Below are 16033 nucleotides of genomic sequence, written 5' to 3'. Positions count from 1 at the left end.
GCTCACTGGCGATATTTCCCTGAATGCTAGAGAAAGTGAAAATCGAAGGCTCATTTTAGAACATCATTAACCCTACAAGGCTTAGCATCGTTGGAGAAAAAAAAGCCGCTGCATATTGTGTCATCACATTATTTGGATAGGATCGCACATCTCTAGCAGGAAGACCCTGATATATGAGCAGCTTATATAAAAATAGAACCATGTATTACAAGTAAAACATAATGAAACACAGGGGAGTTCGGGTTGAGAGTGTTCGAGATATACAGTAGAAAGGCATCATTGCAAAAATATACACTAAATAAGCATATTTAAAATGTTTTTAGTAAATGATCTCTAACACCGGGCAACATCCTAATGGATTTTCCTGCTTACTTAAAAATGTCAGGCTGTTCCCAGTACATGTTCATGTAATTAATCACCCTACTCTTTCTATTACTCCTCCTTCTATTCAGGGAATGCTATGAGCGTTCTGCTATTCTATTGTGTTTCTTCTAACATTTCTATCAAATAAAGGGGCCTATGCAGAGAGCAGCGAATTTTAAAAATGGCGAATTTAGTAAAAAGTAGCTTTTTTGGAGAGTTTTATTCTCCATATGCAGAAAAGTGCGAATTCTGCTATGTTTAACATGGATGCGTGTGGCGAGTTTAAATTGGCGAGATGCGCGCTTCAGAAACGTGTAAAAACAAATTTGCGCCTTTTTTTTCCCATTGCAATGGCCGCGAGCGGCAGCTTCTTGCCAATTTTTTCTGGCGAGGCAAAAAGGAGACAATCACGCCATTTTATTGGCGCGAACAGCCGCTAGATGCCGTTCGCGGCTCTCTGCATTAGGATATTTTTAAAACTGGCGAGATTGAGGTTCTCGCCAGCCGCGAGGCGAGTTTTACAAATAGAAAAGAAAAATTGGCGCGTTTTTCGGAACTCGCCATTTTCTGCTGTTTTCTGCGCGATTTTCTCCAAAAAATGGCGAATTTCGAAATAGAGCTGCTCTCTGCATAGGCCCCAAAGGCTGACAGTCTTCGGTTACACACGAAACATGAATTTATATTTTCTCATGCACAGTTTCTTCTAAAAAAAAAAACAGAAATGTCAATTAAACTACATATACCTATTATGTACAGATGTTTTAATAAGATCAAATCATTTTCATAAAACTATTAAACTACAAGTTATTTTAGCCTCTAAAGTGAAAAACAAAATCCAGTGTGAGTGTGCGTACTGCTTAAAGGCCAGAATAATTACAGGTAATACCACCATTTTATTTAAGGACTGTTTTCTGCTAAGTTTCTAGTTTGTCCTTTTCAAAATTACTGTATAGACATACAGTACTGTACATTTCAAGCACAAAAGGCATAATACATAACGTATAATAACTTCTGAGACTTTAAGAAACAACTTTCCAATGTCAGAAGCTTTAAATATAATATTTGACTGATGTTACACACTTCTAAAAAAAAAAAAATGTGTAGCCAATAGCAGGGCCTTTAAAAATGTCTATCATTATGTATGTATGTCTGTCTTTATTTATATAGCACCATTAATGTACATAGCGCTTCAGAGCAGTATGTCTGATATAAATAACAACAAACTTTAGATGGTATTCATGTTAATATGTGACCATGGATTTAGGTGATACCTTATAATTGCCTGGTGTTTTTTAATGACCATTTATATGGGCAAGAAATGAAAATATGTCTTCAAGTTTTTTACATTATGATTTCAAGATTATTGAAATATTAAATAAAATAAAAATGCCACTTGTGGATACATTTAAATATTAAACGAATCAACACCAGTTATAGAATCTTCAGAAAACTCTTTGCTAACATTTCTTAGTAATCTTTTTCAAACATGACCAACAGCAAATCTGGGACAAAACGATGAGACTTTAGTTTGGGAATAGCATAATCCTCTTTAATTGGTGGCTTTATCCACAATGTCATTAATCTCTGTCCAACCAGACTCTTTGCATTCATCAAACAAATATACAGTCATTTAATCAGATCACAAATTTAAATGTATGTATAAATCTGTGCTCTCTATTTCTAGTTTCAGAATATATTTGTATATTCGTTGGGTTAAGTATTAAAACAAATATAATACACTTGACAGAAACACCGATAGACTCTGTCTGCACCTGCAAACTATTTTTCACTCAAACTGCATTGCTGATAAACATAACAACCAAATCAAAGATCAACAATCAGCGTGAATCTTAATTTAGTTATTCTGAAAATTAAAACACAGTGAGTGCTTGTTGAATTCACATACTTTTTATGGAAAATTGCATCAACCTGGTTTGAAGTCTGGTTTTCTTACAGATTTCCTGTTAGTCTTGTGGGAAAAACAACAATGTTACATACAGTAGCAATGGGTAAGGTATACTGTATGTTTTATGTAGTCATTTTGAAAAATTAGAAGAAAATTATTAAATACATACGTATTAAATTATTATCAGTAACTATTTTGTAAGTACAGTGCCTCGACCCGTAATACAAATTATCAGCAGTATGCAGCAAGAAACAATGGAACATTTCTAAATGGTCAGTAATCCTTTTTGATAGACTTTAGATACCTTGTATCCCTTTAGAACAGTGTTTCCAAACGGGGTTCCGTGGCACTTTTGGGTTCCGTGAGAAGATCTATAGGGGGTGGGATTTCACTGATCTCCCAGGGCAGGGCAGTCACTAGGGGGCGGGGCAGGTTCCTCTATTCTGATTAACTGCATTACCCAGCCGCAGCCAATCAGAAGGAGGTGTCAGGAGCCTGGGGGGGGGGGGGGAGCCAGTGGGGCTGAGCTTATATAGGTCACAATGCCAACAGCAACGATGAGAAAGATGGACCACAATCTATAAAACAGGATTGTTCTCCTTGTTGCTGATCAACAATATTTTTTTTAGGGGCAAAACCAAATCATGGGGTCAAGTGAGCATTTCCAATATAAATGCATAACTGATAACTATATGTGGTGTGCATGGTTTTGTCTTTAAGAGTGGAAAACATTCAGTAATTATGAAGGTGACATGATTGAGTGTCATATGATATTGCTGATTATTGAGCTTACTTTAGCAGGTACAGTATTATGGTGCCAGGGGCAGTTTCTAATAAAGAAAGTGACTTTGGAGGATACTGTTGCTATGCATCAAAGATTATGGGAAATATGGATGCAGCATTCCTTCAGATTAAAGCATTTTGTATCTATTTTAAAGCTTTTTTTTTCTGTGTGCTTAATGAAACAAGCCCTACCAGTAAACCTTTCACCTTTCTCCTTTTTCAAATCAATGTCTGTTAAGACAAATGCATTTACTGCCACCTTTACAGAATCATGATCCAGAGTACTTTACTAGAAATGACCATGTATTAATCAAAGTAGAAAATATCTAAAATTACTACAGAGAAATTAAACATAACTTAGAAAACACAATGCTCATCTTTTTCAAGGCTCAGCATTACATAATTCCAGAAGATTTCTTATATTTTCATCTAAACTGTTACACTGTTTTCTCCCAGTCATCAATGATCAAACTAATATTGAACTAGAAGTTGAACTATTTTATTTACTAATCTATGAATGGAAATATGTTTCAACACTTGAAATATTTGATGTCATTGGATTATTATGCTTTAAAATATACGATCAGTGGATACGTTTTAAACAATAACAAGTACACCTATCCGACTCCTGCGTTCTGCTCAAGGATGTCTTCTCTATACTCCTTTTGTGTCTAAAGCTCTCTCCCACCTTAAACCTTTCTCACTGACTGCCCCGCACCTCTGGAATGCCCTTCCCCTCAATACCCGACTAGCACCCTCTATACACATTTAAGTCCCATCTTACAACCCACCTGCTTAACTAAGCATATGAGTAGCTCAGTGGCTGATACTTTACACCTCATCCATAAACCTTGACACCTTGCAGGCGCACTTACCAGAACCCCTTCCTACTGTTGCTGTACGTTCTTCCTACTTACCAATTAGATTGTAAGCTTTTCGGGGCAGGGGCTCCTTTTCCTAATTGTCACTTTTATGTCTGAAGCACTTCTTCCCAATATGTGTTATTTGTATTATTTGTTATTTATATGATTGTCACGTGTATTACTGCTGTGATGCGCTATGTACATTAATGGCGCTATATAAATAAAAATATACATACATACATACTTTAAGTGTGCACTTGAACACCTGTTTATGTAATTGTTCACCAAGAAAACATAGATCTTGGTCACTGGAAAGTGAAGTTAATAATCATTGGAAATGTACAAAGTTTAAGCCTCAGTTTCCGATCTCGGCGAAATGTGCTCATTTATCTGGTGAAAAGTACTAACAGATGTAGAAATACTTACTGTCTGGTTCCGTGGTTGTGACACCGGGGGATTGATAACGCGCAGGGGGTCCCATTCAGAAGCATGGCCCCCCGCCCACAGCACAACCGCAGAACACACGGTCCCGGAAACGCAGACATTTGCTTCAGGTGACAGTAAATCTTACTATAGCTGTATTTACATGTGATAAAAATGAAATGGGGATTTTGGAAGGGGGTAAGCAGGTGAGAGGGAGAGGAAGGGGTAAGCAGGTGAGAGGGAGAGGAAGGGGTAAGCAGGTGAGGGGGAGAGGAAGGGTTAAGCAGGTGAGGGGGAGAGGAAGGGTAAGAAGGTGAGAGGGAGGGGAAGGGGGTAAGAAGGTGAAAGGGAGAGGAAGGGGGTAAGCAGGTGAGAGGGAGAGGAAGGGGTAAATGTGGACAGATAGGAGATTTGGCACATATCTAGTGGTATTTCCCAGTATTGCAGACGTACTGGAGGACAGTTCTGAACTAATAAAAGATGTGACGTACATCAAGATTCCGCTAGATCCAATTCTAATTATTCTGGCTAAACCTATGGAAGATGTGAATCATTATACAATAAAATTAATTCTACATATTCTAACAGCGACTAGAAGGAAAAAGACACTCCCGCCCTCCAGAAGAGAGGTTATTAGAAGGGTCAATGACGTTCAATTAATGGAGACACTTACCTCATTTCGGAATCACACCACTAGGAAGTATGATAGGGTCTGGTATCCCGGAGGGAGAGAGGATATGGGATCCCTGGGATGCTGGATAGGGGTGCGATCCCAGAGGGAGGATATGGGATCCCTGGGATGCCTAATAGGGGTGTGATCCCGGAGGGAGAGAGGATATGGGAGCCCTGGGATGCTGGATAGGGGTGTGATCCCGGAGGGAGAGAGGATATGGGATCCCTGGGATGCTACTTAGGGGTGTGATCCCGGAGGAGAGAAGATAAGGGAGCCCTGGGATGCTGGATAGGGGTGTGATCCCGGAAGGAGAGAGGATATGGGATCCCTGGGATGCTGGATAGGGGTGTGATCCCAGAGGGGGAGAGGATATGGGAGCCCTGGGATGCTGTATAGGGGTGTGATCCCAGAGGGAGAGAGGATATGGGAGCCCTGGGATGCTGGATAGGGGTGTGATCCCTGAGGTAGAGACAGTCAGTGAGCCCTGGGATGCTGGATAGGGGTGTGATCCGGGAGGGAGAGAGGATATGGGATCCCTGGGATGCTGGATAGGGGTGTGATCCCGGAGGGAGAGACGGTCTGGGAGCCCTGGGATGCTGGATAGGGGTGTGAACCCTGAGGGAGAGACAGTCTGGGACTCCTGGGATAGAGGTGTGATCTCGGAGGGAGAGAGGATATGGGATCCCTGGGATGCTGATAGGGGTGTGATCCCAGAGGGTGGATATGGGAGCCCTGGGATGCTGGATAAGGGTGCGATCCCGAAGGGAGAGCGGATATGGGAGCCCTGGGATGCTGGATAGGGGTGCGATCCCGGAGGGAGGATATGGGATCCCTGGGATGCTGGATAGGGATGTGATCCATGAGGGAGAGAGGGTCTTGGAGCCCTGGGATGCTGGATAGGGGTGCGATCCCGGAGGGAGAGAGGGTCTGGGAGCCCTGGGATGCTGGATAGGGGTGCGCTCCCGGAGGGAGAGAGGATATGGGATCCCTGGGATGCAGGATAGGGGTGCGATCCCGTAGGGAGAGAGGATATGGGAGCCCTGGGATGCTGGATAGGGGTGCGCTCCCGTAGGGAGAGAGGATATGGGATCCCTGGGATGCTGGATAGGGGTGTGATCCCGGAGGGAGAGAGGATATGGGAGCCCTGGGATGCTGGATAGGGGTGCGATCCCGGAGGGAGAGAGGATATGGGAGCCCTGGGATGCTGGATAGGGGTGCGATCCCAGAGGGAGAGAGGATATGGGAGCCCTGGGATGATGGATAGGGGTGCGATCCCGGAGCGAGAGAGGATATGGGATCCCTGGGATGCTGGATAGGGGTGCGCTCCCGGAGGGAGAGAAGATATGGGAACCCTGGGATGCTGGATAGGGGTGTGATCCCAGAGGGAGAGAGGATATGGGAGCCCTGGGATGCTGGATTGGGGTGCGCTCCCGGAGGGAGAGAGGATATGGGATCCCTGGGATGCTGGATAGGGGTGTGATCCCGGAGGGAGAGAGGATATGGGAGCCCTGGGATGCTGGATAGGGGTGCGATCCCGGAGGGAGAGAGGATATGGGAGCCCTGGGATGCTGGATAGGGGTGCGATCCCAGAGGGAGAGAGGATATGGGAGCCCTGGGATGATGGATAGGGGTGCGATCCCGGAGCGAGAGAGGATATGGGATCCCTGGGATGCTGGATAGGGGTGCGCTCCCGGAGGGAGAGAAGATATGGGAACCCTGGGATGCTGGATAGGGGTGTGATCCCAGAGGGAGAGAGGATATGGGATCCCTGGGATGCTGGATAGGGGCGTGATCCCAGAGGGAGGATATGTGATCCCTGGGATGCTGGATAGGGGTGCGATCCCGAAGGGAGAGAGGATATGGGAGCCCTGGGATGCTGGATAGGGGCGTGATCCTGGAGGGAGAGAAGATATGGGAGCCCTGGGATGCTGGATAGAGGTGTGATCCCGGAGGGAGAGGATATGGGAGCCCTGGGATGCTGGATAGGGGTGCGCTCCCGGAGGGAGAGAGGATATGGGATCCCTGGGATGCTGGATAGGGGTGTGATCCCGGAGGGAGAGAGGATATGGGATCCCTGGGATGCTGGATAGGGGTGTGATCCTGGAGGGAGAGAGGATATGGGAACCCTGGGATGCTGGATAGGGGTGTGATCCCGGAGGGAGAGAGGACATGGGAGCCCTGGGATGCTGGATAGGGTTGTGATCCCGGAGGGAGAGAGGATGTGGGAGCCCTGGGATGCTGGATAGAGGTGCGATCCCGGAGGGAGAAAGGGTCTGGGAGCCCTGGGATGCTGGATAGGGGTTTTGATCCCGGAGGGAGAGAGGATATGGGATCCCTGGGATTCTGGATAGGGGTGCGCTCCCGGAGGGAGAGAGGATATGGGATCCCTGGGATGCTGGATAGGGGTGTGATCCCGGAGGAGAGAGGATATGGGGGTGCTGGGATGCTGGATAGAGGTGTGATCCCGGAGGGAGAGAGGATATGGGAGCCCTGGGGTGCCGGATAGGGGTGCGATCCCGAAGGAGAGGGGATATGGGAGCCCTGGGATGCTGGATAAGGGTGTGATCCCGGAAGGAGAGAGGATATGGGAGCCCTGGGGTGCCGGATAGGGGTGCGATCCCGAAGGAGAGAGGATATGGGATCCCTGGGATGCTGGATAGGGGTGCGATCCCGAAGGAGAGAGGATATGGGAGCCCTGGGATGCTTTATAGGGGTGTGATCCCGGAGGGAGGATATGGGACCCCTGGGATGCTGGATAGGGGTGTGATCCCGAAGGAGAGAAGATATGGGAGCCCTGGGATGCTTTATAGGGGTGTGATCCCGGAGGGAGGATATGGGACCCCTGGGATGCTGGATAGGGGTGCGATCCCAAAGGAGAGAAGATATGGGAGGTCTGAATGTAAAATATGGTGTTTACCAAATGTTGTATGATATGTAATTTGACTGTTGTTTGTGTTAGAAATTACAAAATGTTGTTTCCCCCCCCTCCCTTTTTTCTTTTTGTATCCTTTCCTTTCCCATTTATGTTTGAAAAATATAATAAAAATATAAGTTAGAAAAACAAAAAAACACCTGAGACTTGTACCCTATATATATGTGTGCGTTCTGAGCGCTGTTGCGTGGAGTTGTTCCAGTTCTCCATATTGCCTGTAATTCCAGATTTATTTTTGTTCCTGTTTTGGCTGCAGATAATACATTTCTTTCATTTCACTGAATATGATAGAAAGTCTATACCGGTCGGTTGAACCCTTTTGCATAGGCAGAAAAAACAAAGAAGGGAACAGCACACTAAAAATAACGACTTCCGTTCTTGACATCAGGTAAATAATCGCTTGAAGCATGCCTTTTATTTCCAAGACAAACATCCAGAAACATCCAGAAAAATTACATTACAGGCCCACATGGCCTTTCATCAGGTAGGTGTTCTTGCACATGTATTTACATATTATTTGGGTTATAGTATACTGTAGTTCAGAGAGATCTACAGCTCACAATAGTTCTCTGTATCCCGTGTTGTCCATATACCCTGTCTGGACTAAGGAAACAGAAAACTGTCATGTTGCCTCATGCATTATGATTGCTGGACTTTGTAGTTTATTACGTAGCATGGGCGTAATGAGTATCTAGTGAAAATTACTTATTTACATGTCAATTAGTACTTCCATCAAACATTTATTTGAATGATCGATACAGCTTCGCAATCATGCTCAAGCAAAACCTACTTAAAGAGCCTGAAGCATTCTTGCCCCGCACACTTGCCCCGACTCTCCCCCCTGTTGGCGGCCTTGTTCACAATTGCTAAACTCTGGCCCTGTGCAGAATCTTGGTATTGTCCTTGATTGTGGCTTGACCCTGAAAGATCAGATGTTTAAGCACTTGATTTCACTATTGGATCTTCCTACCTCATCTTTTTACTACGATGCACTTTATATGGAATTTACAGAAAGTAAGAGCTGTGCCAGCTATAGCAGGTGCAGAATGCGGCTCAGTTGTTAACTAACCAGACTCATTGTTGCCACATGACCCCTCTACTGGCTGCCTGGAAAATGGCAAATTTGTTTTAGGATTGGCAAGATTGGGTTTTGAATGTCAACAAGCCAATATGATCAGGGTTCCAGGTATCAGAAAAAGCTCCTGGTTAAGTATACCAGCACTCACCTTCTCCTATTCTCAGGGGAAGGACTGCTAGTCATTCCAAGAAGCCTCATATAATCCAAGGGGACCCCTGTTTTTTCAGGCATTTGATTAATGAACCACAACCTGTTAGTGTTTAATACTTCTTTTTCCAGTGTGTATTCTGTCATTCTAATTTGTTATTTAGTTTGGGGTGGGGGTGGGGGTTCTAGCATTAAATATTTTTTAAACAAATATTATTATTAAAGATATGAAATATTTCAAGGACATCAAGAGTTACAATGGAGTATTGTACTGTCCTTCCAAAATAAAGGATTCAGTTTTTATATTTATACTTTGAGATTTTTTCACAATCTGCTCAACTATTGCAATGAAATGTGAGAATGAAGTTTTACTGAAATGTAATTTCTTATATGGTTTTAAGGCTAGACAATAAAGAAGAAGTACAGGGAGGGAAAACAGGAACAAAAGGGGAAATGCAACAAAATCCAATGTACTGTATATTGAAAACATGAATGTAATGCAAAATGTAAAGAATAAAAAGGCATTGCAAAAAAAAAAAAACCAGGAAAGATAATAGAAAATATCCACACTAGAAATTGATACATTTCTTCCAAAGTCTAAAGGTACGCACAGCTGCAGTGCAAATCCAATTCTAGAAGTGCACAAGTACAGTACATGCTTCCCTTGATATTATTAAGAACATAGCTAGCCTCGAGATGCCTGTAAGGTACAGTATGATTCACACAAAGAGCAGGGCGGTGTAACATTAATTAGTAAATAAAACCTGCCACAAGTGATGCAATTCATGCCTGGAAGAAAAACTATAAGGTCAAACACTACAATGAGAAATATTAAACCATATGCAGCTTGTGTTAGCAATGTAAGAGGCGTCAGGCAGACTGATTACTGTGGAATGCCCTTAATACTAATGATCTAGCAGAACATTAATTCCCTTTAGTTCAACTTAACCTATGATATAGTATATATCTACAGTTAGGTCCGGAAATAATTGGACACCGATACAAGTTTTGTTATTTCGGCTATGTACCAAAATAAATCCAAGTTAGAGTTAAATGATGAATATGGGCTTAAAGTGCAGTCTATGAGCTTTAATTTGAGGGTATTCATATCCAAATTGGAGGAACTGTTTAGGAATTACATCTCTTTAATATGTAGCCCCCTCTTTTTCAAGGGACCAAAAGTAATTGGACAATTGACTCAAAAGCTGGACAGGTGTGGGCTATTCCTTCGTTATTTCATCATCAATTAAGCAGGTAAAAGGTCTGGAGTTGATTCCAGGTGTGGCATTCACATTTGGAAGCTGTTGCTGTGAACCCACAACATGTGGTCAAAGGAGCACTCAATACAAGTGAAACAGAGCATCCTTAGGCTGCAAAAAATAGCAGGAACATTAGGAGTGGCCAAATCAACAGTTTGGTACATTCTGAGAAAAAAAGAATGCACTGGTGAGCTCTGCAACACAATAAGGCCTGGACGTCCATGGAAGACAACAGTGGTGGATGACCATAGGATCCTTTCCATGGTAAAGAAAACCCTACTCACAACATCCAGCCAAGTGAAGAACACTCTCCAGGAGGTAGGCATAAATACATGTCTACCATAAAGAGAAGACTTCACGAGAGCAAATACAGAGGGTTCACCACAAGGTGCAAACCATTCATAAGCCTCAAGAATAGAAATGCCAGATTAGGCTTTGCCAAACAATATCTAAAAAACCCAGCCCAGTTCTGGAACAGCATTCTTTGGACAGATGAAACTAAGATCAACCTGTACCAGAATGATGGGAAGAAAAAAGTATGGAGAAGGCTTGGAACTGCTCATGATTCGAAGCATACCACGTCATCTGAAAAACGCAGTGGAGGCAGTGTGATGGCATGGGCATGCATGGCTTACAATGGCACTGGGTCACTAGTGTTTATTGATGATGTGACAGAAGACAGAAGCAGCCGGATGAATTCCGAAGTGTATAGGGATATATTGTCTGCTCAGATTCAGCCAAATTCAGCGAAGTTGATTGGATGGAGCTTCACTTTACAGATGGACAATGACCCAAAACATACTGCGATAGCAACCCAGGAGTTTTTTAAGGCATCATGTGTATGCAAATGTCAATAGTTGAGCGGCTCGATATCCTAGTAGCCAAACCACAGAATTGGTAAGGTAAGGGTGCCGCCCAGCAAGTAAAACACTGTAACCCCTTAAGCTACTAGCAGGACAGAACACACAGAGGAGCAAAATGAGAGAGAGACAGCAATGTCCAACACTCAGGGTTGCCACCTTCGACTGACCGTCAACCGGGAGATTTTTTTTTTAAATGACACTGTGTTGCCATGACAACGTGACATCGCATGACGTGACATCATGTGGCATCTCATTGTCATAGCAACGGGCATCACGTGATGCTGTTACGTCACATGACGTTCCCATTGGCATGGCAACGCAGCACCTTTTGACACCGCGCAACCATATTGACAGTAGTTGCGGGAGACTGCTGTTGTGGGCACTATTTCTGCGTCAATTGTATGTTGAATTGTATATTACCTTACGTCATTTCTATTATTTATAACTAACGCTGATGACTAATGTTGCAGACAGAGTCGTCGCTGATCAATATTAATTTATTACAATGGTTTATCTCGGTTTACTTTACTTGAGTTAATTTAACAAAGACAAGGTTACCTCATTGCTATCAAAAGGGAGGAACTGAAGCAGCTTTACGAGAGAGAGGGGGGGAGAAGAGAGAGAGAGTAGACGAGAGAGAGTAGACGAGAGGGAGAAAGGGGAGACAAGAGAGAGTGAGAGGGGGGAGAGGAGAGAGAGTGGGGAGAGGAGAGAGAGGGGGAGATGAGAGGGAGAGGGGGTAGACGAGAGGGAGAGGGGGTATACGAGAGGGAGAGAGAGAGAGACGAGAGGGGGGGCAGAAGAGAATTGAGGGGAGAAGAGAGAGAGAGAGAGAAGGGGGGAGAAGAGAGAGAAGGGGGAGAAGAGAGAGAAGGGGGAGAAGAGAGAGAGGGGGGAGAAGAGAGAGGGAGGGGGGAGAAGAGAGAGCGAGGGGGGGAGAAGAGAGAGCGAGGGGGGAGAAGAGAGAGCGAGGGGGGGAGAAGAGCGAGCGAGGGGGGGGAGAAGAGCGAGCGAGGGGGGGAGAAGAGAGAGAGGGGGGGAGAAGAGAGAGAGGGGGGGGAGAAGAGAGAGGGGGGGAGAGAAGAGAGAAGGGGGAGAAGAGAGAGAGGGGGAGAAGAGAGAGAGGGGGGGAGAAGAGAGAGAGGGGGGAGAAGAGAGAGAGAGGGGGGAGAAGAGAGAGGGGGAAGAGAGAGAGGGGGAGAAGAGAGAGAGGGGGAGAAGAGAGAGAGGGGGAGAAGAGAGAGAGAGAGGGGGGGGGAAGAGAGAGAGGGGGAGAAGAGAGAGAGAGAGAGAGAGAGAGGGGGAGGAGAGAGAGAGGTGAGAGGGGGAGAAGAGATGAGGAGGTAAGATACATGGGGGTGGTGTGTGTTCCCTAGCAGGGTTTCTGGGAATGTTACTGTGTTGCTTATATGTGTCAATCAATCTTGTCTAATAAAAAACTACAACTCCCATGATCCCCTACATGTGAGCATGCGCAGTAGAACATAGGGCTGTGACCCGGATGTAGTAGGCAGTGATGGGAGGAAATTAGTTCTGCACACAGACAGTCCTGTGATAAATGCAAAGGATCTGTGAGTGATCTATGATGTAGCAATGAGAAGTCACTTACTATGCCTGCCCTGTCTGTAACAACCCGCCCACCCGGAGATTTCAGGGACAAACCCGTAGCCCAGAGAAGGGGATGCCAAACCCGAAGTCTCCGGGTGAAACCCGGAGAGGTTGCAACCCCGCCAACACTGGAGTTAACCCCCTCAAAAAATGGCCTAAAAATGGCCCGAGTATAATACAAAAGAAACCTATAGTATAAATAGGTTAACAATACATTAAGGGGTTACCATAAAAAGAAGGGTAACCCCATAATGTATTGTATTTGTCTCTTATATATATATAAGAGGCAAAGGCACTCAGCAGTTCAGTAATGAAAACATGTATTAAAGTACATAAATACTTGCACAAAAAGTCCAACGTTTCGATCCCAGAGAGAGATCTTTATCAAGGGGGGTATATGCTGTGTATTTTTATGACCTTAGCACCAGCTATTACTACTCCACCACTGGAGTGCAGGATATCTATCCATCTATATACTATATATATATAATGTGGTGGGTTCTGGTGTTAGAGCTTGCTGGAATTGTGTGTTTAAATATCGTGGAAAGCAAAAAAGTGGTGTTGTTTTTATACTTGTAAAATTAAAAAAAACGTCAACACCCCATACACCACATGCAGTGGCAATGAAACATTCAAAATAATGTAATGGAAAAGAAACACAACTTAGTGCTAAATCCAAACAGGTAAAATGAAAATGATAAATTAACTAGTGTCCAAATGTAAGTGATAAAACACCTTAAACGACTGAAGTCCTGGAGCCGGGATGACTCCTGGATTGTCCAAAATCCTTCTCAGAAATGTGCTGAAGAAAAGTCCTCCTTAGTGCTGGTCCTCAGAGGTGATGTGATGAATAGGGATATAAGGAAACAACTAAAAATCATTTTTTTTTTTGTAATAAATTGTTGCATACTTTATTGTACCAGGAGGATTATCTCTGTTTCTCTAACATATTACATGCCTTCCATTCATGCCATGGGCATTTCCTTTCTATCTGGAGCTAAGTGTTCATGATACAGTACTCTAACCTATTCACCACATTTGTTTTTGGTGTGTTTATATTTATTTGATATCACCAAGGTAGTTGACTACACCAGTGTGTATTATCTACTTCATCCCATTACCAGTCCTGGAGGGGATTTAAAAGGACACTCAGCTAAAGCACGGCCATATATATTATTTTATGTTGTGACAATATCCACAATATTGCACGTGGTGATTTTGTTACAGTAGTTATACTAGAAGGTTTACACTGATTTATTTTTGGTTGTTTGCTTATATCACTATTCGTCACATCCACTCTGGGGACCAGCGCCAAGGAGGAGTTTTCTTCAGCACATTCAAAGTAATGTACTGCTATTACTACCAGTTCTAGAGTGTGCTGTTCCATGGTCCAAGTGCCCAAGGTCATCCACCTTCTTCTTTCTTTGATGTTATTGAGTGCACAACTCTAAGCTCCGTGTCATATGTAGACCACTCAGGGTCTGAGAGATCAAAGAATGAGCACATCGAGCCAGAGAAAGAAGATGGTGTTCCTGTACCTGGACCTTCATGTAAGAAGAGTCCAAAAAGGGTAGCCATGAGTTCTGACATTGCATCTACCAAGCCTCTCCCCCATTCCCTCCTCCATTCCCCAATATCTCAAGCACTGTAAAAAAATAGCTAATATTATTATTATTTATGCTTCTTTTATTGAAGTGAATTCTTCTGTTGAACTTGAAGTTGATAATGCTTCTGTTGGAAGTGTTAATGATGATTGTATTGAAGTAGAAAGTGAAAAGCAACCCAGGATGAGTGCATTATCCTGACTGGCATGAAGACAAACAACTCCACCACTTCTGTTTGAAAAGTATTGTACATTAACCGGGACAATATATTAAAGGGAATATATATATATTATATATAATAGTAGGCAGGTAGGGACTAGGGAGGAGTAGTTAATGTCAAAACAAATATTTGATTTGTTTGCAAACGTACAGATATTCGCAACTTTATGGGGGGCGTCGTGTGCTAAACATTCGCACACAAATGCTTTTAATTAAAAAAAAGAGACAAATTGAGCTGATAATATCCGCACCTGTGAAAAAAAGGCTAGATTCATAGCGAATATAAGCGAATAATTCTCCCATCTCTACTTGGTACTTCCTCCATGTTACGCCACTTCCTGAGAAGAGATTTGACCGATTCTTGTGATAAACAGAGAGTCCAGCATCAACTAGCGGCATTAACATTGATAGAAGGAAGAAGAAAGAACTAGGTTCACTCACTGGATTTATGGGACTGCCTCAGGTGCCCAGCGATCACCCCCCGCTGGTAGATACGTACAGTACATTTCTTCTTCTTTAGAAGGATCAACTCCAAAGCATGAATGACATAAAAAAAACACCTAATACACCCAGGTCTTCTAAAAAATCCTCAAGTTCACAGATCAGACAAAATCATTAAAGGAAATATGTAAGATCATCTGGTCATTTAAAGACTGTAATTTTTACAGAATTCCGGTCAAATCCTGAGCAATGGAAACTTTAAAAAAAATGGTGTGAAGTTTAACAGAAAACCACTCAAAAATGTGAAGCAAATTTCTAGATATTTGCACATTTGTACCCAAAAGCTACCAATCATGACGTTTTTGGCACTGCCAGAGGCACACTGAGTGTAATTCAGGGAGTTCCTCCCATACTAATAACATGAATATTTGACATTATTATGTGCAGGGGGAACTTTTGTTGTGAAGAGAAACTGCTGAGAGGAGAAGAACACACGAGAGACGTAGCACCTAATTCTATAAATTGCGGCGGTGCCGATCCGGAGATACAACACGGAAAGGCCTATCCATGCGATAACGCTGGATCGGCACTATCCAACTTTATAGAATAAGGCCCTTAGACTCAAGGCCCTTAGACTTAGATCAAAGAGCCTGTGTCATTAAAATTGTCACTAAACAAGGCAGCCAGTGTAGAAAATTCAGAGGAGGAGGAATTTAATTTCCTCTCTTTGATCTTCTTCAAAATTATTTCAGCTGCACCTGTGAATCATACAAAGATTATGACTCTCCTGTAGATGAGTAATGGGCATTACCAGCATCTTGTGACTGGAAGAAGTATGTGCAGAATTATGAAGTGACTATCATAGTATCAT

The 16033-nt window shown here is 43.5% G+C and overlaps 1 protein-coding gene across 1 annotated transcript in view; it reads left to right on the top strand.

Moving 5' to 3' along the window:
- LOC142504038 (uncharacterized) overlaps positions 1–14703 on the top strand; it is a 37992-nt gene extending 23289 nt beyond the window's left edge. The window contains exons 5-7 of the mRNA XM_075617146.1: positions 2990–3070; positions 14368–14448; positions 14594–14703. Coding sequence (XP_075473261.1) covers positions 2990–3070; positions 14368–14448; positions 14594–14703 — 272 coding nt within the window. The remainder of the gene's footprint in view (positions 1–2989; positions 3071–14367; positions 14449–14593) is intronic.
- Positions 14704–16033: the final 1330 nt, after the last annotated feature.

This window comes from Ascaphus truei, chromosome 10 (genome assembly GCF_040206685.1).
Source record: "Ascaphus truei isolate aAscTru1 chromosome 10, aAscTru1.hap1, whole genome shotgun sequence".
NCBI classification, from domain to species: domain Eukaryota; kingdom Metazoa; phylum Chordata; class Amphibia; order Anura; family Ascaphidae; genus Ascaphus; species Ascaphus truei.
Note: the sequence above shows the minus strand (reverse complement) of the source record. Positions and strands in the feature narration are given on the sequence as shown.